Here is a 25428-nt window from a genome sequence, read left to right as displayed (position 1 = left end):
TTGGGATTCCCCCGGAAGAGCTAGAAGAAGTGGCCAGGGGTAGGGAAGTCTGGGCATCTCTGCTCAAGATGCTGCCCCCGCGACCCGACCTCGGATAAGCAGAAGAGGATGGATGGATGGATGGACCGCCGGTAAAAAGGGGGTGGACGTGGCTGAGTTTTTCCCGGATATTGACCTCTTTATATCGTCTGTCCGTGGGTTGCGTCGGGACAAAGCAGCCTCCGCGGTGTTTGACGTTAAAGAGCTCATGAGGCTCAAGAATTTAACCAGTAAACTGAGGAAACAGTCCAATTTAAACACCACCTAATGGCTAAGCCCCTTGTTAAATCCACTCCACGGTCTTTGTGGTGTTCCCTGTGTTTCATGGTGTGTTCATCTATATATTCAGGTACCATGGCAAGTGTACACATAGGAACCCTAAATATTAATGGGGGGAGAAGTCCAGATAAGAGGGTCGCACTTTTTGATTTTATCAGACAAAAAGATTTAAATGTCACCTTTCTACAAGAAACCCACATTGATGAGCAAAATCAGTGGGAGTGGAGTAGGGATTGGAAAGGGGACATTTTTTTTAGTAATGGGACAAATGTTAGTGCTGGAGTGGCCATTTTATTTCTTGGAGGGCTTCAAGTAGAAGTCTGCAGGACTGATGAGTTGGTGAAAGGGAGACTCCTGAAAGTGACAGTAAAACTTCAAGGCAGTGTCATTACTTTCATTAACGTGTACGCCCCGAATGAGGGTGAGGAGAGGCTCCACTTCTTTAACAAGTTAGGAGATCTTTTATGTAAGTGTGACCCTGAGGACGTGGTGGTGTTAGGAGGGGATTTTAATTGTACACTTGACACAAGGATGGACAGAAACAGTGGACTGGAACCGCACCCTCGCTCAGCGCGAGCTTTGGGAAAAATAATTAAGGACTTTGGGCTGGAAGATGTGTGGAGGGCTAAAAATGGGGCCTGTCAGCAATACACATGGGGGAGGATGAGTGGAAACACAATCTCAATGGCGAGACTTGATCATGTCTACAATTTTAAGCACCTGTTAGGGTTATTTAAAGTGTGCTCTATTGTGCCTACTGGCTTCTCCGATCACAGTCTGGTGTGTTGTTCACTTCTTTTTAACGTGTACAGACCCCGTAGTCCGTACTGGCATTTTAACACACTCCTCCTCAAAGATCAAAACTTCAAAGAGTTATTTGTTCATTTCTGGGGAGGTTGGAAGGCTATGAAGAAGGAGTTCACCAGCTTACAACAGTGGTGGGAGGTTGGGAAGAGTCACATCCGGGCTTTGTGTCAGGAGTATACCAGAAATGTCACCCAAGTATTGCGGTCAGAAATGGCAGCTTTGGAAAATCAAATAGCTGAATTTCAACGGCTACTAGAGGAGGGTCCAAATGAGCAGCTGCAGGCGAGCCTGACTACTGCTAAACTGGGGTTGGCCCACCTGCTTGAGACCAGAGCTCAGGGGGCGTTAGTGAGGGCCCGCTTTCAGCGTTTGACTGAGATGGATGCACCAACGCAGTACTTTTTTGGTTTAGAGAAAAAAAACTTGCAGAGTAAAATCTTACATTGTATAAGAACACCCGATGGCAGAGAGACACAAGAGCCCAGCGAAATAAGGCAGGTGGTCTGCGAATTTTATGAACTTCTGTTTGCTGCAGATGGAGATGGTGGCAGTGAAGACCAATAGGCCTTTTTGCAGGACTTACCGCAGCTTCCCAATGCAGACGTGGCAGATCTAAATAGTGAAGTGACCTTCACAGAACTCACCACAGCCCTAGGACAGCTGAAAACAGGGAAGATCCCAGGAATCGATGGTATTCCAGTGGAGTTTTGTAAAGAATTCTGGGATGTCATTGGCCTGGATTTGTTGGAAGTGTTTCAGTGGAGTTTTAAAACTGGTTTGTTACCTCAAAGCTGCCATAGAGCTGTGATCACGCTGCTACCGAAGAAGGGAGACTTGTGTCTCATTAAGAACTGGTGGCCAGTGTCTCTCTTAGACGCAGACTATAAAGTTCTCTCCAAAGCCTTAGCTAACAGGATGGTCCAAGTTTTGGAGAGACTGGTGCATCCTGATTAAAATTACTGCGTGGCTAGCAGATCCATTTTTAATAACATTTTTTTAATTCAGGACATTTTGGCTGCTGCAAAACTGTTTGGGTTTCGGACTGGTCTTATATTTCTTGACCAGGAAAAAGCTTTTGATAGGGTTAGTCACTCTTTTTTATGGAATGTCATGAAGGCTTTTGGGTTTGGGGAGTCTTTTATTAATTATATTCGGTTACTTTATAGTGACATTTCTGGTATAATAAAGGTCAATGGTGGCTTGTGCACACCTTTCAGTGTCAGAAGAGGAGTCAGACAGGGCTGCTCTTTGTCTGGTATGTCATATGCTCTGGCGTTGGAGCCTTTCCTGGTGCACCTGAGGAAGATGCTGACTGGTCTCACCATCCCCAACTGCAACATGGACCCTGTGAAAGTCAATGCTTATGCTGATGATCTCGCAGTAGTAGAAGGATTTGGACGAACTAACGGACTGTCTGCGGAATTACAGTAAAGCGTCTTCGGCCAAAATTAACTGGAATAAAAGCAGTGCAGTGCTGGTTGGGAACTGGACAGGATGTAGTCCTCCTCGACTGGAAGGGGGTCTGCAGTGGACAACTGGGGATTTCCTGTACTTGGGAGTCCATCTTGGAGATGACCACTACATCCAAAAGAACTGGGAGGGTCTGTTGGACAAGGTTACAGCTCGACTCACCAAGTGGAAGTGGATACTCCCTCAGTTATCCTATAGAGGACGGATGCTGGTAATTAATAACCTGGTGACCTCCAGCCTGTGGCACAAATGTATTTGTCTGCAACCTCCCCCATTGCTTGTTCAGCAGATACAGGAAGCGATCATGGATTTCTTTTGGAATGGTACCCATTGGATACGGAAGGGCGTTGTATTCTTGCCATTGGATGAAGGTGGACAAGGACTTACTGACATTACCAGCAGGATTGCTGCTTTCCGCCTTCAGATCATTCAGAATCTGCTGTACCCTCTTGAGCAGAGCCAGTGGATGAACTTGTCCGTACTTTTCTTTAAACAGGCCATGCATATGGGACTTGGTAAAAGTTTACTGCTGTGCCACTTTGATAAGATCAGGACTTTACATGTGCCAGAGTTTTATAAAAGCCTTCTAGCAGCGTGGCAACTACTGTCGATCAAAAAGGACTGTGATGACCTTTCCTCTTTTTGGGTCCTTAATGAACTGCTGCTCTACAATCCTGCTGTTGGCACTGCTACTGGACCTTCTGAAAACTTTATTCAACATTTCATAATACATGGAATAACCACAATAAAGGACATAATTGACTGGGAAAATTACACTTGGAAAAGTGCACAGGTGGTAGCAGAGGAGACAGGAGTGCACTCAGTGCGCCTAATGGAGACATCTCTCTTATTACTGACTCAGGTGATGCGGCAGTCCTTCTCCACCTTGACTTGTCCGCTGCCTTTGACACTATTGGCCATTAGATATTGCTGTTGCGGCTTGAATGTCTTGTTGGGCTTAAAGGGGCTGCTCTTAACTGGTTCAGGTCATATTTAACTGGTAGACACTTTTCAGTGACTTTTAATTTATCTTCTTCATCTACTGCTCCTCTTAAATGTGGTGTTCCTCAGGGATCCATTTTGGGTCCTATTTTATTCTCCATATACCTTCACCCTATTGGAGCTATTTTTAGGAAATTTAACATTTCTTTTCACTGCTATGCTGATTATACTCAGGTTTATATTCCTGTCTGCAACTCTACAACAAATCAACTCCACAACTCTCTGTCTGAATTAAATAAAACGGAGGTGCTTATAGTGGGTCCGTCAGCTAAAGCCCAAATTGGTCTTGGACTTCTCAACTCTTTCTCTGTCTTTTCCAAACTTCAAGTCCGCAATCTTGGTGTTACCTTTGATAGTAACCTCTCTTTTGAGAAACAAGTAAATTCTGTAGTCAAGAGTTGCTTTTCCAACTTCGTCTATTAAGTAAGATCAAGCCTCTTTTATCTTCTAGAGATCTTGAGATAGCTACTCCTGCGTCTATTTTTTCTCACCTCGATTACTGCAACTCGCTGTATTCTGGGATTAACAAATCCCTGATACACAGGTTACAGTTGGTCCAAAATGCTGCCGCTCGCTTTCTGGTTGGGGCAAGAAAGTATGACTCTGTTTCTCCAATATTAGCTTCTTTACACTGGCTGCCTGTCAGTTTTCAAATAGATTTTAAAATCCTGCTGCTAGTTTTTATGCCTTTACATGGGCTTGTTCCTGCCTATTTATCTGAATTGTGTGTTTTACATCAGCCATCTAGAGTGCTTAGATCTTCTGGTCAGCTGTCTCTCGGTGTCCCTCGTACCAAGTGTACAACCAAGGGGGACAGACAGGGCTTTTGCAGCTGCAGCTCCTCGCCTGTGGAACTCTTTACCTCATCATATAAAGGAGTCGTCTACAATTGAACTGTTTAAAACGAGATTAAACACTCATTTCTAGTCACTGGCATTCAGTGACCTTCAGTAATACTGATGGTTTCCTCTTTGTGATTATATAACATTACTTCTATTTATTATGTATTTTATTTTGTGTTCATATATTTTATTTCTATTTATGTTTTATGTTAATTATTTTGTTTTTCTTTTATTCTATTATTGTAAAGCACTTTGGCCACAGCATTACTATGTTGTTTTAAATGTGCTATATAAATAAATTGACATTGACATTGACATTAATGGAGAAGTTTCTGTGTCAGATACAATCATTACTGGACAGGGAATCTATGACACTCCTGCACAGAATTTTCACATCACGACTGAAGCCAACTGACGAAATGCCTTTTCCAATGCTTACCGTATCTCCAGCTGTTGAACTGAGGGACGGTGAGACCAAAGTTTTAGCCTTATGTTCTCTTGAGGCGTTATCTCTGCCTACGGTGCCGGGGAAGCAGCTCTATAGGATGTGCGTGAAGGTGAACAACCTGGAACAGCTGAGGACACGAAAACACGACACACCTTAGAGAGACAAGCTCGGAGCCCCTCAAGGACTGAATCCCGCCTGGAGGTCGTTGTACAAGCCACCATTGGCCAGTAGGGTGGGAGACCTGCAGTGGAGGTTGATGCATGGGATACTAGCGGTGAACTCCTTCTTATTGATTATATGTCCGGGGGTTTCTGATTGCTGTCCTTTTTGTGGTCTGAGGGAAACTGTTTATCATGCTTTTATGTACTGTGAGAGACTCCAGACCTTCTTTAGTGTAATAGAAAGAATAGTAGAAGGGCTGGGGGTCCCGTATAATGGCACGGTGTTTGTGTTTGGGGTGAGAATTACAAAACACACCAGAGAAAATAGGAACTTAATTAATTTTATTATTGGGCAAGCAAAACTGTCAATATGGAAGACCCGTAAAAACAAGATTACTGGGAGTGGGATTGAAGATGTTATTGTCTTTTTTAGAAATGTGTGTGAAAGTAGGATATTAGTGGATTTTCATTTTTATAAGTCTACAAATAATTTAGCACAGTTTAAGGAATTGTGGTGTGTGAATTGTAAGAGCCATTTTCCTTGTTCTATAAGATTCATGAATATTTCTTAGATGACAATGCATAAATAACAGGAAGTTCCTATAACCCCCGTAAACAGATTCGCAGTGGTATATTCTTACCATTTCTAACAGCTTGGAGTAAACATTATTAGTCAGTCAGCTAGTGATAGCCTTGCCTTGTATAAGGTGTAGAGGCATACGGTTTTTAACCGTGATCGCACGTCACCGTGCCTGGGCACTTGCACTGTGCCAACCGGCTTACGAGCCTTTTGAGTTTGAAGCAAATATGGACTTAACAGCACTTAATTTATGTGTTGTGCCGTACGTAAAGCGTACAGAAGAAGAACCTAAGAACCTTTAAGTAGAGAAGAAGAAACGTGACCACACGTAACAGTACTCGATGGCCTACGGGCTCTTTGAATGTGAGAAATAACAAGTAAAGAAAACTTGTTTACTTAAGTACCGCACCGTACGCCAAGGCGTACAGAAGAAGAAATTAAGAACCTTTAAGAATAGAAATAACTAAAGTCTTTCAAGAAAAGCTAAGTTTAAAGAAGATACATTTTTCCTTTTTTTTTGCCTTTTATTCTACGTGTGTAACTATTTTTTCTTTTATTCTTGTGTGGACTATTTGCTTTTATCTTTCACTAAATACCTTTAAAACGAACTCTTGGACTCTGAGAATTCTTTTGACACGCGTCTTACCCGTGCCTCATGACACCTTATATATTTCAGCCGCTACACTAAAGTTAAAAACCTGCCTAAAATTCAAAACTGCCTAGGATTGAAATCGATCTAAGAAAGAAAACTTGAAATTTCCTTGGATTACAAAAGAAAGCAAGTCTGTATGTTCAACGCTTGAGATCAGACTGCGGCGAAAGAAAACAACGACGACTTGAAAAAGATTCAATAGGTATCTTTAATCTTTGTTTTCCATCGGAGTAGGACATATTTGAGAATTGCTAGTGCTCCTCACGAGACTGTATAAATTATAAAGGAGCTTAAACACCTAATAAAATCATCATGGCACCTGTATCCGGTATCCAGACGGTATCCAGAAGAAACATCTGCTAGGCGTGAATGAAAGTCGCTTTGAATATGACGTTTCTACAATGGAGGACCATCTCCATGACAACGGAAAGCCGTTCAATACAGAGACAACCAAACTTCAATCAGAAATGGATTACAAATATAGACAATTATCTGATTCCATGAAGAACATAACGGATTTACAAAAAAATGAATATAACTGTGAAAACATAGAATTAATTTTCAAGAATCAGTTCGCCAAACTGAGAATGGAATACAAAAAATTAAGCGTCAAACTCTTATCCATCCAGAACACCGAAGATACAAGGAAACTGATACAAACCAACGTTGACTCTAAAACGGAAACTATAACCAGGTTTTGTGGAAATACGATGGAATGGATATTTGAAGCACGACAAAATAAAAGCCCCCACCGACAACCTTATTGTTCGGCTAACCAAGTTAAGGATTACGGAATGAAAGATGACATTTCTCATACAGTTTCTGAAAAAACTAAAGGTCGTACAAGTACATCGGCTACTTATGTAGTGTCATCAGATCTCCCGAAATAGCACATGCTGTGCTGTTGGCTAAAGCAGAGAACCAAAGAAAGCAACAGGCTCTAGATATGGAAGAAATACAGTTAAAAGCTAAAAGAGATCAATTGGCTTTAGAAGCAGCCATTATAGAATCCGACGCAAAATTGAGAGCTCTTAAAAGACGTAATCAAAGTTCAGATATGCCAAATTCTAATAATGTTCCTCCGAAACCAGATGTGAGAAATGAAAGGCCACAAGATGCAAGTATTCGTGACTTTCAACGTAACAATGAAAATAAAAACATTTCTCAGCAACAGCTTTATGATCAACAAAATACACCACCAGCACCTCTTCAACAATTGCACTATGAACAGCGTCATGATCAACTGAAAGAACAACAGTATACGACTCAAGTGTCTTTTGTGTCATACAGTAAAATCCCAATATTTGACGGCGATCCCTCGAAATATGTGGATTTTATAACAGCATTTGACCGAGATATCGACGATGTGATTGAGAATCCACAAGACAAATTGGACTTTTTGGCACAGTTTACTAAAGATACACCTCACGAGATTGTTAAAAACTGTAAACATTTGTCACCATTAGAAGGTTATCAAAAAGCCAGAATCAAGATCGAAAGTCTTTATGGAAACCAGCTACAGAATGGAAAAGGTCAGAGCGATTATGCGACCTCTCCTGACGAATATACAAACATTATACCTGACTTACAAAGCGAACAACAATTTGAAAGTAACAATAACATTCGTATTAAAGTCTGTAAACTTCCTCGAGACCTACAAGCACCGCGGCAATGCAAAGTTCAGAGTATTTAAAGTACGGAGAGCAGGCGAACCCCTCTCGCCGATCCAGCGAACGTTCTGGACAAACAGACAACATCCGCTTTGAACCCCGTGTGCAGCTCATCTCTACAGAGCCATACCTTCGAGAAGGAAAGGGACAAAACTGATAAAGAGAAATATCCTTTGGAAGACGTCCTAAGAGAAAGCAGTTTTGCTACAAACATTTCTGCTGCAAACGAAAAAAGGGATACAGACACCTCAGTCGAAAAGGCGGAGACAGCTGAACGTACAAGAGGTAAGCTCTGTCTTTTTTGCAATGAAAATCACGATCTTAACGAATGCAGTGCAATTCAGAAACTAACTTATGAAAGTAGAATTGACTTTTTAAAATATAAAGGCTTATGCTTTAAGTGCCTTAAACAAGGACATTTTAGTAAAGACTGTGAAGAAAAGATTATATGTGTAATATGCTCTCATGTACATCCAGTAATCTTGCATATAAATAAGGAAAAAGAGACCGACGTTAAAGCCACACCTCCTAAAGAGAACGCTAAGTCGGATGAGAAGAATATTCCTTCCGCCCATATTTTTGTTGAACCGCAAGAGACTTGTACTGATACCGGGGCCGGTAAGGAGTGTGTTTTAGGCGTGACTCCAGTTAAAGTTAAGTCTGAAATGAGTGAAAAATATGTAGAAACATCTGCTCCAAAAGACTCTAGCAGCTCAGCTACATTTTGCGCAGAAAGTTTGCAAGAGCAGTTAAATCTTTCTGAAAGAAATTCTCACATCTACATCAGCACTGTAGAAAGAGACAAAGTAAATAGACAGGAATTAGTAAAGTGTACAGTCTCAACGGAGTTACAAGTCTGTGCAATAGAAGAAAATACATTTTGTGATACACCAGACGTGTTCACACTGAACTCTGTACCAGCGAAAAGGGAAAACATCCCTACAGAAAAAGATGTCAAAAAGAAATTGTCTTCTTTAAAAGATGTGCATCTACCCCGGATAAATGCCGACCAAGGCAGTAATATTGTAATTGCAATTCAATTACTAATATTGTTATTAAATACAAATGCCCGCAAAGTCATAGAGCCATGGCAAATCATAAATAGCGAAAATAAAGGACTTTATGCTGTGAAAACATTCCCAGAGTGGATTGTTAATGGATTGATGAAGGACTCAGACAAAGAAAGACTGCAAAGTTATTCAGTCAATCATGTGACAATAATGGAGACAGAACAAATGCTACTCCAGCAATACAATACAGACTTTTCAGAACGCGACTGGGAGGACATTAAATTCATGCGCATAGCTTCAGATACTGCAAGTCTATAGTGAACGGACATTATTGCATTAATCTGCCTTTTAAAGATGAAACTCTTAAAGTGCCAAACAATCGCTGTGTTGCAAAACGATGTGCTTTTGGACTTAAAAGGAAACTTACAAAGTATCCAGCATTCCATGAGGATTACAAAATTTTCATGAAAGACATCTTAGACAAAGAATATGCCATCAAGGTACCCACTGAGCAGTTAACCCTTGAAAAAGAGAATACCTTAAGAGGCACAACTCCAGAGGAAGCAGTTAACACTGTGCTAAATAATTTCTATGTTAATGACTGTTTAAAGTCAGTTGATACAGAAGAACAAGCCATAAAATTGGCCAAAGATCTCCAAACCCTGTGCTCAAAGGGAGGACTTTATTTTACAAAATGGACAGGTAACAGCAGAGCAGTCTTGCTGTCAATCACTGAAGAAGACAGAGCAATAGATCAAAAAGACCTGGATTTAAGTCATGACTTGTTACCAGTTGAAAGAGCCTTGGGTGTTCAATGGTGCACACAAGCTGACAGTTTCAAGTTTCAAGTAAAGCTGCAAAATAAGCCCGCTATAAGGCATGGTATTCTGTCTGCGGTCAGCTCAATATATGACCCACTTGGATTTTTAGCACCAGTCATACTCCCTGCTAAGCTCATTCTAAGAGAACTGTGTAAAGAGAAATATGCTTGGAATCAAGAAGAGGACCTGTCTACTACCGAAGATCCAAAAGTTAAAATGTATGGAGTAATCTTCACCTGTTTAACAACTAGAGCTGTGCACATAGAGATTGCGCAAAATTTGGACATAGATTCCTGTATACACGCCATACTCGGGTTCAAGAGTAGAAGAGGCCGAGTTAAAATCATACGCTCGGACAATGGAACAAATTTTATTGGAGCAGAAAGAGAGCTAAGGGAGGCTATAAAAAATTTTGAACATGAAAAAATCAGCAACGAAATGATGCAAAGAGAAATCAAATGGATTTTTAACTCACCATCAGCCTCTCATCAAGGAGGAGTTTGGGAGAGACAAATCAGAAGTATAAGGAATATTTTAAACTCGACATTAAACCAACAAACCTTGAATGATCAAAATCTTCCTATGCTGATGTGTAAATTGGAATCAGTACTTAACAACAGACCCCTCACAGAGACATCAAACGACCCTAATAATCTGGAACCACTCACACCCAATCATATATTGTTGATGGACACTCAACCTGAAATACCACCTGAACTCATTTCAGAAAAGGAACCATATCCAAAAAGACGCTGGAAACAAATGCAATACATGGCTGATTTATTTTGGAAAAGATGGACTAAAGAGTACTTGCCAATACTCCAGCAACGTCAAAAATGGCTTACACCAAGAAGAAATTTTGAACCAGGGGGCATTGTCTTAATTGTAGATAAAGCTACGCCCCGCAATTCCTGGGTAATGGGTTGAGTCATCAAGACAATGCCAGATGCAAAGGGGGCAGTCAGAAGAGTTTGTGTGCAGACCTAGACCAGCACACTGGACACTCCTGTGAACAAACTGCGCCTGCTCCAGGAAATAGCAAATGTTTGAAATGATTAATTTTTCTTTTTGCATGTTTAATTATAAATTTCTTAACCTTTGTGTTTTTATAGTGGAATCTAAGTTTCTTAAGTTTTAAGTAAGGATTAAGTTTAGTAAAGTAGTGAAGGCTCTTAGTAAGTAACGTTAAAGTAATTGATTTCTGCCCTAGCATAAACAATTAGGGGCCGGATGTGTAAGAGCCATTTTCCTTGTTCTATAAGATTCATGAATATTTCTTAGATGACAATGCATAAATAACAGGAAGTTCCTATAACCCCCGTAAATAGATTCACAGTGGTATATTCTTACCATTTCTAACAGCTTGGAGTAAACATTATTAGTCAGTCAGCTAGTGATAGCCTTGCCTTGTATAAGGTGTAGAGGCATACGGTTTTTGTGTTGTGCCGTACGTAAAGCGTACAGAAGAAGAAGCTAAGAACCTTTAAGTAGAGAAGAAGAAACGTGACCACACGTAACAGTACTCGATGGCCTACGGGCTCTTTGAATGTGAGAAATAACAAGTAAAGAAAACTTGTTTACTTAAGTACCGCACCGTACGCCAAGGCGTACAGAAGAAGAAATTAAGAACCTTTAAGTATAGAAATAACTAGTCTTTCAAGAAAAGCTAAGTTTAAAGAAGATACATTTTTCCTTTTTTTTGCCTTTTATTCTACGTGTGTAACTATTTTTTCTTTTATTCTTGCGTGGAGTATTTGCTTTTACCTTTCACTAAATACCTTTAAAATGAACTCTTGGACTCTGAGAATTCTTTTGACACGCGTCTTACCCGTGCCTCATGACACCTTATCTATTTCAGCCGCTACATGAATAATGTACTTTGTAAATGTGATGATAATAATTTACAATTTGTGCTCTGAGTTTGGTGTTTTTTTTACTTATTTCTAAATTGGGTTGATATATTAAGAATAAGTGGGATTGGAGGGTGGAAACAATGGGAGGAATTAGATAAATATATATGTATTTTATTCCAAGAACAATTTGAGTATGTAATGTTTTGAAACTGAATATTCATCAATGGGCGGCACGGTGGCGCAGTGGGTAGCGCTGCTGCCTCGCAGTTGGGAGACCTGGGGACCTGGGTTCGCTTCCCGGGTCCTCCCTGCGTGGAGTTTGCATGTTCTCCCCGTGTCTGCGTGGGTTTCCTCCGGGCGCTCCGATTTCCTCCCACAGTCCAAAGACATGCAGGTTAGGTGGATTGGCGATTCTAAATTGGCCCGGGTGTGTTTGTGTGTGTCCTGCGGTGGGTTGGCACCCTGCCTGGGATTGGTTCCTGCCTTGTGCCCTGTGTTGGCTGGGATTGGCTCCAGCAGACTCCCGTGACCCTGTGTTTGGATTCAGCGGGTTGGAAAATGGATGGATGGATATTCATCAATAGGAATGTGTGTACATGTTTTCTGTAAGACTTAAGATTGAGTTTGGTTTACTGTTTTGATTTATTCCTGTGTTTATTCAATAAAGTTTGGTTTAAAAAAATCCTCTCTCTCTCTCTCTCTCTCTCTCTCTCTCTCAGAGCAACTGGGCCGATTCCAAGACTTTAAGGGATGAGTTACTGTATGAGGAAAGATTAAAAGAGCTGAGCCCTTACAGTTTAAGCAAAAGAAGATGAAGAGGAGACCTGACTGAAGTGTTTAAAATCATGAAGGCAATTAGTGCAGTGGATCGAGACTGTGACTTTAAAATTAGTTCAAGAACACAGGAACACAGTTGGAAACTTATTAGGGGTAAATTTCACACAAACCTCAGGAAGTTCTTCATACCGTGAACCACAGACACATGGAATAAGTGACCAAGTAGTGTGGTAGACAGTAAGACTTTAGGGACCTTCAAAACCTGACTTGGTGTTATTTTGGAGATACTAGATGGATAAGACTAGCAAGCTTTGTTGGACTGAAAAGCTTTTTTTTGTCAAAATGTTTTTAATGTTCTAATGAAATATGCAGTCATACAATCTTTAAATTGTTTTTATTTTACAGGCATGACAGGACGTGTTACAGTGACATCCGTCAATACATTCTACAGAGCAGAAATGTGAGACTTTCAAATAAGGAAGTCTTTGTATCTTTGAAATGGAATCAACAGACTCTAAACAGTGTGAAGGACTTCGTAGAGTGCTCTTCAACTCAGGTTGACATGATGGTGAACTCTTACTATGGAGACTATTATTTCATCAGCCATGTATCTAACTGCTTAGATAAAATATCCTCCATCCGGTAAGTAATGCAGGACATCTGCAGTGAGGTCAGTGTTGGTCACACATCCTTTTTATTCTCTTAATCAATTAAACACATTCGTCATACCTGAGCCACCAACATGAAGCAAAATGGTCACCTCCATCCATCTATCCTGCCATCTTATACAAGTATCTTCCAATTTCTAAACACAGATTTCTATTTCAGTCTTACATGAAGCTTCAGCCTAAGAGTCCCAAGGCAATAGAAAGCCAAGGTGTGAGGCCGGTGTGCAATATTATTTTCTTATGTTTGAGATTTAAATGTCCATCTTGGTCATCACTGACCCAGCAGAAGGAGCTCCCTTTGCTTTTAATCTTTTCTCTCGCGTCACTGAACCAGGGGGGCACCAATGTGTTGGGTGGGGCATATGAGTAGGTCAATGGAGGATTATTTAAGCTGGGAAATGGTGAGGCAGGGAGTTTAGGATAAGCCACATTTAGAACTGTACATGAGGGGATGAACAATTGTGTAAAAATAAAAAATCATAGTAATGCCAATTCTAACAAAGATTAAGTGCAAAGGGAAAATGGTAACACATTAAAGAAGATAGAAGTATCAAAAATAAGAAGTGAGCTGGAGTTGAAGATGAGGTGGCTTGGGCATCTGTTCAGGATGCCTCCCTGGTGAGGTGTTCCTGGCACGTCTACACAGGAGGAGGCCCCGGGGAAGACCCAGGACACGCTGGAGGGACTATGTCTCTCGGCTGGCCTGGGAACACGTTGGGATTCTCCCGGAAGAGCTAGGAGAAGTGGCCGGAGAGAGGGTAGTCTGGGCATCTCTGCTCAAGCTGCTGCCCCCGTGACCCGACCTTGGATAAGCAGAAGAGGATGGATGGATGGCCTGTGTTAGCGCCTTCATTTGCAAATCTGTTTGCTCCGCAGCACGGCAGATGTCGATAACGGTAAGTAAGTTCTTGTTCTTTTAGGAAGTGGCGTCTCATGCTTTCATCAACAATACCTAACACCAGCCTGTCTTTAATCAGTTCGTCTTTCAACTGTTCATAATCACACGTTACAGCTTTCTTCCTTAGTTTAGTTGCAAATATGTCTTTTGTCTCACCTTCCTCTTGCATAAGGGATCCGAAGACAAAGTGTTTGACTATGACATTCTTTGTCGGCTTGAAATGCACCTTGAGGGCAGTCAAGATGGTGGCGGCATCCTTTTGCTATTCCTCCGTCAAGTGCAGATTGTGTCGGTAGACATATTGGTACTCACTACCCATTACACGTCTGAGGGTGGCTGCTTGTACATCTGCAGGTTTCTCATGCAGTCCGGTGGCTAACATAAAGTCTTGAAATTCTGCTTTAAAGATCTCCCAGTTCGTAGCCAAGTCGCTGGACATCTTCATCTCGGCTGGAGGTGGTATGACATTTGTGTATGTAGTTGCTTGGTTATAAAGTAGTTTTCTGCTGGATATCTAGTTGATTTGTCCTAAAATCGTCGCGGTTGCGGTTCACACTTCTGACACCATGTTTATATGTATAGACCACGTGGAGCCGTTTTCCAAGTCAGCTCTGTCTGCTTTATTCAAACTGTCCATGTCAGTCAACCGCCAACAGGACTCACTGTCTGTTTATACAGTGTCTGCCACTAGGTGGCAGCATAATCCCTTAACAAGAAGTGTGGTGAACAGGAGGACTTTAGGGACCTTCAAAACTTGAATATTTTGGAGGAATTAACTGGATAGGACTTGTTAGGCTGAGTGGCCTGTTCTAATGTTCTAATTGGTTGTCAGAAAAAGAAGAAAGCTTTTTGAAATAAGCTTCCAGACATATCATAAGACACTATTAATATCATTGTATTTATATGCTTATTGACATATTTGTCTAATCCTGGATATGTGTGAGCACAAGACTGATAAAAGCTGGACTTCAGTACAGTGATGGCCACTAGAAGAAAAGCACTAAAGTCATAGAAGACATTCATTCTGGAGACACAACAGTCATCTCTCAACACACAACACCTCAGAACCTACAAAATAGAAATCATACAGCGCCATACATATATAAAGTTATAATCTGTTGTATTTTAATGTGTAATTTTGTTAAGGACTCTTCCATTTTTCCATTTTACTTATTTCCTTATTTATTTTTTCTTTGTTATTGTACTTCTTTGTCTTACTTTTTGTAAAGCACTTTCAGCTCACATTTGTATATGAAAATGTACCATAGAAGTAAATGTCATACTCTCATCATTTTTTTTCTTCTAGTTCACTATATGGCTTTGATGAAAATTCATTTTGGTTGATGTGTCGTTTGTTTGAAGAGTACAAAGATGTGAATGATGACAACACCCTTCCACAGCTCATCTCTTTATTTGCACCATTTCCGAATAAGGTGCCTCTCTCAGACATTGATAATGAAGAGTATTCATTTCACTTCAGTTTCCTGAGTCAATGTCATCCAGACAAAGTCGCCGTTCCACAGCACAAAGAGGCTTATCAAGATCTTCGGCGATGTGTACTCAACAGTCTTTGGGAGGCTGTAAGGTATGTTGGTTTACTGATCAGTCAAATTTCAGCAGATTATAAATAGTGATGGACACCTCTGACACAATCCTAGAGATGCAGTGATTGAGAAGATATTTCCTTATCTTTGTGCCAGGCTCTTACTTTTACTATTGACATCTTTTTCATTCTTTTGTTATTGTCCTTTGTTTCTTAATTGTTTTTCTCTTTCACAGCTTTATCTACATTTAATTTCTTCTGTCTCCTCTCTGATGTTTTATTATTTCCTTGTGTCCACCATACTGATTAATTCTGTTTGTTTATCTGTTTATGGAGAAGGTGAAAACCTCCAAGGCTCTTCCAGTTCTCCTCTTCATTGTCTTCCTTTCTTATTCTTGTTCTTCATATCTCAACATCATGGGGTGTTGATGGCCACTGTTAGACCCATTTGATGATGAGCAGGTCTTATTTTCTTGTTCCTGGTCAAAGAGATGCAGAGTGATGGTGCAGTAACTGCATGTGGAGATATCAGCAATTAAAATGTTTTGACTGCCACTTGGAGGAGATGTTTCAATTGAATTCAGTTCCATGAAATTCTATGTACTTTTGTACTGTACTCTTCATTGAGCACAGACTCAGAGTGCTGTAACAAATTTACAGCTAAAATAAAATTACAAACATTAAAATTACAAAATGCACACTTGACAATGACTGACTGACACTCGTCAAATACTGATTAGGGTAAACACACCATAAAACAAAGCAAATTGAAATTATTTAACATAATCAGTTGTAACAGACAAAGTCTGACCCGGTGTCAGTATTTGACTCATTTCTGTTTTTTGACCACATCTTGACTCCTGGAGACTTTTAGAATCCAACATGTCCTGCTAGCCTGCGTGATTCTTGGGTCTTTGTTAATTCAGTCACTCCTGGAAGTTTTATCAGTTTCTATCCTGCCACTTAATGTTGTCTTGAGATTAGCTCACTGTCAGTACCTCCATTATCTTACATTTCTATTGATTTATTTGACTGACTCCTTTTGCCAAAGCACCTTAAAACATTTGAGATGTAACTGGTTCCATTTCTTTTGGTTTTCCCATTAGTGCATTGATAGGCCAAGTCACTTGCTCATAGTCACAACATGTCTGTACTGGCATTTGAACTCACATCCTCAGAAATCCAAAGCCCCACTCACTACGCCACACTGCCTGCCTGTTATCTCGATCATCTTGGTTTCCATTGGCTTCAGAAACACACGCCACTAACTGATTGGAGAGCTCCACTTGAGCACATATTGCATGGAGTCCATGGTGCTTGACGACGTGTATTTAGTTTCTGATTGGCCCATCTTTACAGATTTGCCACTTAAACACTCTTCTTGAGATTTATTCTGAATTATCAGATGTATTTCAAAATGCAGCTCCCACCTCATTGACCACATCATTGATTTATTTACTTCCAGAACCTCCTTGTCTAAGGGTCGTTGTTATCTCCTGTCCTGTTCTGAGCTGAAGGCTAGCAATGCTTATATTTGATTAAATTTGGAGAATGGTTTTATTAGACCATCAGGCAGTCCTGTTTTTTTTTTTATTGTCTCCAAAAAAACTTATATGGATTTTCAGAAATGTAATTAGATTACAGTAAAGAATGACGAGCTCTTCCTCTGATTTCTTCCATTCTTGAGCTAATGACAGGTTTCACTGTACTTATTAAACTTAACTTACGTATTGCTTATAATTCAGTGTGTATGAGCGAGGGGGATAAGTGGAAGTCTGCTTTCAACACGTCAGTGCTGTACACAGTCATGCTGTAAGGTTTGGCTAATCCACCGACACTATTTCTGTCTTTTTAATGAAAGCTTTTGTGATTTTTTGTTTCATTCAGTGTTGGTATACACCAGTGATATCTTCATCCTTTCTATTGATTCCATATCTCATGCAGTTCATTTAAAGGAGATTTTCTCACATCTTTGTACATCTTCCATAATGGCTGCTATTACTTTACTTCATTTTACTATCACTCACTAAGAGGGGTACCAACACATTTTGAAGCCCAGCAGGACTTCGATAAGCTAAAGACTTGATTCATGTCTGTCACCATTTTAACATTTATCATTCCAATGGAGGTAGATGTGTTTAGTGTCAGTATGGAGGATTTGTTATCACAGCACTTTGTGGTTCAAATTGTATCCATGTGCTTACTTTTTGAAAAACCTCCGTGGTTCTCAGCAGAACTATGATGTGGAGGATCGTGAAATATCAGCTATTAAATTAGCTTTACAAGAGTGCTGACATCGGCTCTTGAGTTTATTTATTTTTACACTCCTTAAGAATCTTAGTTACTTGAAATCTGCCAAGTGACTTAAGTCTAGACAAGCTCTCTGGTCCTTGTTTTTAAGTCAGTTTAACATTTTAATTCGATGTGCTGATCACAGTCTGAAAGCAGATGCACTTTCCAGATTGAAGGAGCCTGATGTGGTGGTGTTTGAACCCAAATGTATCTGACCACCATACAAATGTTTAGGAGCAACAGTCACAGAATTGCCGGAAAAATTCTGAGCGTCCCTTCAGTTGTGGTGGTCCAATCCTCCTCCACCTCATGAGACACCTGATGAAGAGTCATTTGTTCCTGATCCAGCTATTTGTACAGTTTCAGGTGGAGTCCTTTATCACCCTTTTTGGGTCACCCTGGTATTTTTAATACTTTACAATTTATACAACAATATTTCAGGTGGCTGAATTTAGCTCAAGATGTTAAAGTCTCTGTGAGGGTATGTGACACTTGTTGTCATCTATAATAATAAAAGGCAAAGCCCTCACTTACTGACTGACTCACTCACTCACTCACTCACTGACTGACTGACTCACTCATCACTAATTCTCCAACTTCCCGTGTAGGTGGAAGGCTGAAATTTGGCAGGCTCATTCCTTACAGCTTACTTACAAAAGTTAGGCAGTTTTCATTTCAAAATTATACGCGTAATGGTCATAACTGGAACCTCTTTTTTGTCCATATACTGTAATGGTAGGCAGCAAGATGGCCGTAGGAGACTGAGTTGCGTGTCGCGTCATCACGCCTCCCACGTAATCACGTGAACTGACTGTGAACTCAGTACGTAGAAAAGAAGGAGGAGCCCCAAAGAGCACAGAAGAAAACATTCATTACACAATTGACAAGGCAGCGAAACAATAAGAAGCGAGTGAGTGACGCATACAAGCATCTTCATAAGACACGAGGTATAAAAAAGCACGGTGTAAACCGTAAGTCTAAATTAACTTTATACAAACGCTCCCGCTACCGTTTGCAATACCATATTCGCAAGATACAAGTTTAATGAGAAGACACGAGGTATAAAAAAGCACGGTGTAAACCGTAACCTTAACTTTATAGAAACGCTCCCGCTGCCGTTTGCAATGCCATATTCGCGAGATACAAGTTTAATGAGAAGACACGAGGTATAAATGACAGTTTGCATCACTTTGTAACAGAGTTAAAATTGCTGTAGCGAGAAACTTTTAACTGCCGGGTCTTAGCTAACATTAAATAAACCCGTGGACATCGCAACATCACACAAGAGAGTGGCTCACGTGAAGTGACTGAACGCAGCAGGAGTGATCACTTCCATAAATCAAACCTGTTCAAAAAACACATTACACAATTGATAAGATAGGAAAAGAATATGAAACAAGGCACGGTATAAACCGTAACTTTAACTTTATAGAAACGCTGCCGTTTGCAATACCATATTCGCCCCTGCGAAGCGCGGTGATTTTGCTATATATATTAAACTATTTCAACCATTGTATGATCTGCTTCTCGCAACTGAAAGAGGGCACCGTGGCAGAAGTTAGCCGACTTGCTCACCAACCACAAGCGTTACCTGGTAGGTAACCACCCATACAATCAGATTGTGAATCAGACTACGAATGCCTGCAATGTAATTACCCCCGATCTACATGCTGTCAAATGAACGAACCTCACGCCGTGGCACAACGTTAGGGGCTTCGCCTCTACGTCCGAGGATCGATTCCCGTAAGGGAGTGCAGTGACTGTGTACTCCTGATGAGCCCACAATTACGGCGAAACACGTGTCGCATACTATGCATCTTTAAAGCACGGTGTAAACAGTAAGTTTAAATTGAGTTTATAGAAACGCTCCCGCTGCCGTTTGGAATACCATATTAGATGACTTTGTAACAGAGTTAAAATTGCTGAAGCGATACATTTTTAACTGCCGGGTCATGTCGCGTGTTCTTGGGTAGGTACACCAAAACATTTATACATTTATGCATGTAATGGGCAAACAAAAAATGTACTATACCCGAAAGCACTACAGTAGTACTCAATGTATCTTTACTTCTTAAATGTTAATGTTTTACTGTTTAATAATTTATACGCTTCTTATATGTTATTCACATTCTTTTATCAAAATACCAGTAACAGCGCACTGCACGATAACGTGGAGTGAATACACTTGACATGACCATTCATAGTATTTATCCTCTTTCTCTGTACGTTTACCATTCGTTTGCTCAGACGTTGATGCGCTTGCTGCTTAATGAGCAGCTCTTGACCCTAGCGTCCCGCTGCTTCTCTTCTTTCGTCGGCATCTTTTCCCGTTAAAACTGATTTTTTTTAAAACTTAGTATGTTTTCTTTAATTTTTCAGTTAAGCTGGCACTTAAGTCTTCAATCTGCCTCAAGAATGATTAGCGAAGGTGGTAGACAATGAAAACGTCAGCCGTACGCATCCGCCACGCACGCACTGGTGCGCGCAGCTCTGAGTTGATTCTACAATAAAATAAAATAAACATAAAAAGAGTAATAACTTGCAGCACCGCTATTCAATTACACTTGCCTAACGCCTCAAATAAGGGGAAATACTGTGGGATCTGGGCATCCGTCAAAGCAGCAATCACAAGCCCGATTAGAAAGCGGGAAGCTGTGATTTGTCGTCTCCCTCCCATGTAACAATCGCAGCCCGTGTTGCAACGCACTATGTATGTATATGTATATATGTGTATGTGTGTGTATATGTATGTGTATATATATATATATATATATATATATATATGTGTTCATATGTGTGGGAAAGCGAATAGTAGACGTGACGTAGTATCTGTGTACCAAATTTCAAGTCAATAGGTGAAACGGTTTGCGAGCTACAGCTGATTTAAAATCCTGGACAGACAAACGAATAGCCACGGTAGTGTTTTATAGAAGAACATTTTAATGTTTAATAATTTATATTTATATGCAATGTGCTTCTTATATATTACTTCATATTCTCAAATGATAATGATGTTAATGTTGTTTATATTGATTTCTATGTTATTGTAAGTGCTCTTTATTTGTGGAAAAAATAAATTTGGCAATTAAACTTATTTTATACATACATTTTATTTTTTTCTCTTGCACTCAGTGAGCGAATCCACTGGGTAATCAGCTATATATATATATATATATATATATATATATATATATATATGTATGTGTATATATATATGTGTGTATATATATATATATATATATATAGATAGATAGATATGTGTATGTATGTAGATATACAAATATGTATATATATGTATATATGTTTATATATATATGTAGATATACAAATATGTATATGTATATATATGTATATATGTGTATATATATATGTAGATATACAAATATGTATAGATAGATAGATAGATAGATATGCATATATATGTATATGTGTCTGCATGTGTGTGTATATATATATATATATATATATATATATATATATATATATGTATGTGTATATATATGTTGATATATGTATATATATGTGGATGTGTATATGTATATATTTATGTATATACAGTATGTTTATGTATATATATGTTTACATAACCTCTTTAACACACTACTTCTCCGCTGCGAAGCGCGGGTATTTTGCTAGTTTTAAATATTTGTTTCTACCATTTGCCCCTGCCACACGGTCTTAAGAGAATATAATGGTGGATTTCATAACTGATCTCCTAGTCTCTAAGGGTCATACTACCATTTTGTCATTGTGGATTGTTTTAAAAGAGCGCTCGTTTTGTTCCCCCATTCCCTTCCTTCCACAAAGGAATTCATGGAAATTTTTATTTGACATTTCTTTAAATTCCACAATGTTATGATGTCCAGTCTTTCTGATCGGGGTCTCCAGTTGATGTGTTTATTCTAGGAGGGGTTTGGTAACAAGGCGGGTATCCAAGTTAAACTTACCGCCAGTCATCACCCGGAGTTTAACCTCCTTGGTGTTCCATTTTATTCCAAAAACACATGGAAACAGAATTGCATTTTTTGTGGCATAAAAAGTTACATTTTTATTACCTTTCAAAAGTATAATAAAGATACAAATAAGAATAGTAATGATAAATAAAAATATAAGAAGAAATGAACAATAATTACAAAAATAATAATAACAGTAATAATAATATTACTAATGATACCAAAACAGCATATAATCTCGAAATGAGTCCTTTGTGTAGTAAATCTTAAAGTACGGTGAAACACTCAGTGCAACGTCACAGTTTGACAGATAATCACGCGTTTCTTTCTGATTGATCGGTTTTTGAACAGCACACTGCACAGGTACGAGTTGGATTCTGTTTTATTTTTTCTGCTAGAGGTATAAAATCAATAAAATGTCTACCAATAAGACACTCTGGACTGATCCACGATGTGCGGTAGTGTGGATGGTGGATGTGCTGCAATGCTGGCGTGTAAAGTGTGCATGACACTCAGTTTCACCAGCTTTTTATTTGTATAAGATGAATGCATTCCTAATGCACTGTTCCACCAGGTGACAAAATATCTTTTTCTAGTATTTCTTTTGAGAGACTGTAGCTGCATTATCTACAGTGCTAAGAAAACAAACAACTTCTTTAACAGGTTTGATCACCCTAACCCACTCTCACCTCGGAGTACTGCACCCTCCACCCATCCTTCTTCTGATGCCAGCATAAGAGAGATTACCCCCCCCCCCCCCAAAAAAAAAATTATAGCAGCCCAGGTAAGCAGAGAGCTGAGGAGACTTTGTGCCAGCAAAGCAGCAGGTCCAGATGGAGTATCACCACGACTGCTGAAGGCTGGAGGTAGGGAGTCATCTATAGCGCATCTTCAACCTGAGCCTGGAACAGGGGAGAGTCCTAAGGCTTTGGAAAACATCTTGCATCACCCCCGTCCCAAAGGTATCACGTCCTAATGAGCTGAATGACTTCAGGCCTGTCGCCTTGACGTCACATGTGATGAAGACCATGGAGAGGCTGTTGCTTCATCACCTGAGGCCACAGGTCCACCACGCCCTCGACCCTCTGCAGTTCACATACCAGGAGAAGGTAGGAGCGGAAGATGCCATCATCTATATGTTACACCGATCCCTCTCCCACTTGGACAGAGGCAGTGGTGCTGTAAGAATTATGTTTCTGGACTTCTCTAGCACCTTCAACACCAGCCAACCGCTGCTCCTTAGGGACAAGCTGAGAGAGATGGGAGTAGAGTCATACCTGGTGGCATGGATCGTGGACTATCTTACAGACAGACCTCAGTATGTGCGTCTCGGGAACTGCAGGTCTGACATTGTGGTCAGCAACAGAGGAGTGCCGCAGGCGACTGTACTTTCTCCAGTCCTGTTCAGCCTATATACATTGGACTTCCAATACAACTTGGAGTCCTGCCACGTACAAAAGTTTGCTGACAACACTGCTATCATGGGCTGCATCAGGAGTGGGCAGGAGGAGGAGTATAGGAACCTAATCAAGGACTTGGTTAAATGGTGCGACTCAAACCACCTACACCTGAACACCAGCAAAACCAAGGAGCTGGTGGTGGATTTTAGGAGGACCAGACTCCTCATGGACCCCGTGATCATCAGAGGTGACTGTGTGCAGAGGGTGCAGACCTATAAATACCTGGGAGTGCAGCTGTATGATAAATTGGACTGAACTGCCAATACTGATGCTCTGTGCAAGAGAGGACAGAGCTGACTATACTTCCTTAGAAGGCTGGAGTCCTTCAACATCTGCAATAAAATGCTGCAGATGTTCTATCAGACGGTTGTGGCGAGTGCCCTCTTCTACGCGGTGGTGTGCTGGGGAGGCAGCATAAAGAAGAGGGACGCCTCACGCCTGGACAAACTGCTGAGGATGGCAGGCTCTATTGTAGGCACAGAGCTGGACAGTTTGACATCTGTGGCAGAGCGACGGGCGCTGAACAGACTCTTGTCAATCATGGAGAATCCACTGCATCCACTGAACAGGATCATCTCCGGACAGAGGAGCAGCTTCAGTGACAGACTGCTGTCACCGTCCTGCTTCACTGACAGACTGAGAAGATCATTCCTCCATCACACTATGCGACTCTTCAATTCCACCGGGGGGGTAAACGTTAACATTATACAAAGTTATTGTCTGTCTGTATACCTGCATTGTTATCACTCTTTAATTTAATATTGTTATTATCAGTATGATGCTGCTGGAGTATGTGAATTTCCCCTTGGGATTAATAAAGTATCTATCTATCTATCTATCTATTGTGAAGGATTGCCGGCTTTCTACTCCGGCCCTCACCCCCAGGCCGCCAGGAGGAGCTCTCCCGACAGCATGAACGTGCCCTGAATTCCAGCAGGGCATCATGGACTCTGTAGTTTATATGCACAGCCCTGCTGGATACCATAGGGGCCTCCAGGAGTCACTGTAGGGAGGTTGTCGGACTCTTATGTGCCCTATAACCCGGAGGTGCGTCAAGATCACATGACAGGAAGAAACGACGTGCCTCCGGGGTGAAGAAGAGTTTTTTATATGACCCGGAAGTGTTCCTAGTCACGTGGACAGAGAGGACGAAACACTTCCGGATCAGGACTATAAAAGGACTATGGGAAATCCCAGATGTTGAGCTGAGCTGGGTGGAAGGGTGGCAACGCGTCTGGGAGTGTGGAGGATTGATTATTGTGTATTGTTGATTATTGTGGAGAGGAGGGTGCTTTGTGCACAATTATTATTATTAATAAATCATTATTTGGACTTTTACCGGGTGTCTGACGTCTAGTCTGAGGGTTCAAGGGGTCACGGAGGCCCCTATCTGTCACAGTTGGCGTAGTTTCAGCAGGATTCTCTGGTCATCAGTTGGCAGAGGACCTGAATTTAAATAATTTTTACTGTGGACAGAACCCTGAGAAGACAACTTTCTGACACACTGCAACGTCGCCAAAACCTTCTGTTTCCAAGACCGTCATGGGGAAGAAAAAACTTAAGCAGAGCGGCAGCTGAAGTGGAGGTCCTATGTTTAATATGCCCAATGCTCAAGACAAGCCATGGAGTGGTTACTCGTCTCGGGAGAGACATCCGGAGGAGGACGACTTCAAAGAGGTATGTGCCGGGGAAGCATTTGAAAACCTTTTTAAAATAACCCATTTTGTCCCGTGCACATACCTCCCAGGTGTCCATCCGGAGACTCTGCGGAGGGCAGGAAAACCTCCTGAAGATGACGGTGTACGCTCATCACGGCCTGAAAATAAAACGAAGGACTTCCGCATGTTGGGTGCTGGTGAAGGGCATGTGACCACCCCGGAAAGTGTGGGGGACACAGATGGTACGCGTCCTGATGTTTTCGTCTTCACCCCGGAAAAGACGGACTTGGTTTTTCTGAAAAGGAAAGGGGAGGCGAGCGAAGCTCCGCTCTCCCTACAAAAAGGTAAGGAGGTTCGGGAAATGACTGAGCGATCTGTCGATAAATTGAGACAGACGGACCGCAGTCAGCCAAAAGCGGCACCGCGGACCTCCGAAAACTCCAAATCCCAGGCTCCCTTGCGGAACCCGTCAGAGCACGTGCCAGGAGCGGGCGTGCTCATTGGCTCCCAGCTGGAGGGTAAGGCTAGTGATCTCCTGAGCATAA

At 41.0% G+C, this 25428-nt stretch overlaps 2 protein-coding genes across 2 annotated transcripts in view; both read left to right on the top strand.

The window, feature by feature from the left end:
• Positions 1-25428, top strand: part of LOC114643014 (uncharacterized) — a gene marked incomplete at its 3' end in the record, with an annotated part of 1911439 nt that overhangs the window by 1792921 nt on the left and 93090 nt on the right. The gene's annotated exons all lie outside the window — the stretch shown is intronic.
• LOC127526734 (uncharacterized) overlaps positions 15281-25428 on the top strand; it is a 56031-nt gene continuing 45883 nt past the window's right edge. The window contains exon 1 of the mRNA XM_051923236.1: positions 15281-15562. Coding sequence (XP_051779196.1) covers positions 15321-15562 — 242 coding nt within the window. The 5' untranslated portion in view covers positions 15281-15320. The remainder of the gene's footprint in view (positions 15563-25428) is intronic.

The sequence above is a fragment of the Erpetoichthys calabaricus genome, chromosome 2, assembly GCF_900747795.2.
Source record: "Erpetoichthys calabaricus chromosome 2, fErpCal1.3, whole genome shotgun sequence".
NCBI lineage: Eukaryota > Metazoa > Chordata > Cladistia > Polypteriformes > Polypteridae > Erpetoichthys > Erpetoichthys calabaricus.
Note: the sequence above shows the minus strand (reverse complement) of the source record. Positions and strands in the feature narration are given on the sequence as shown.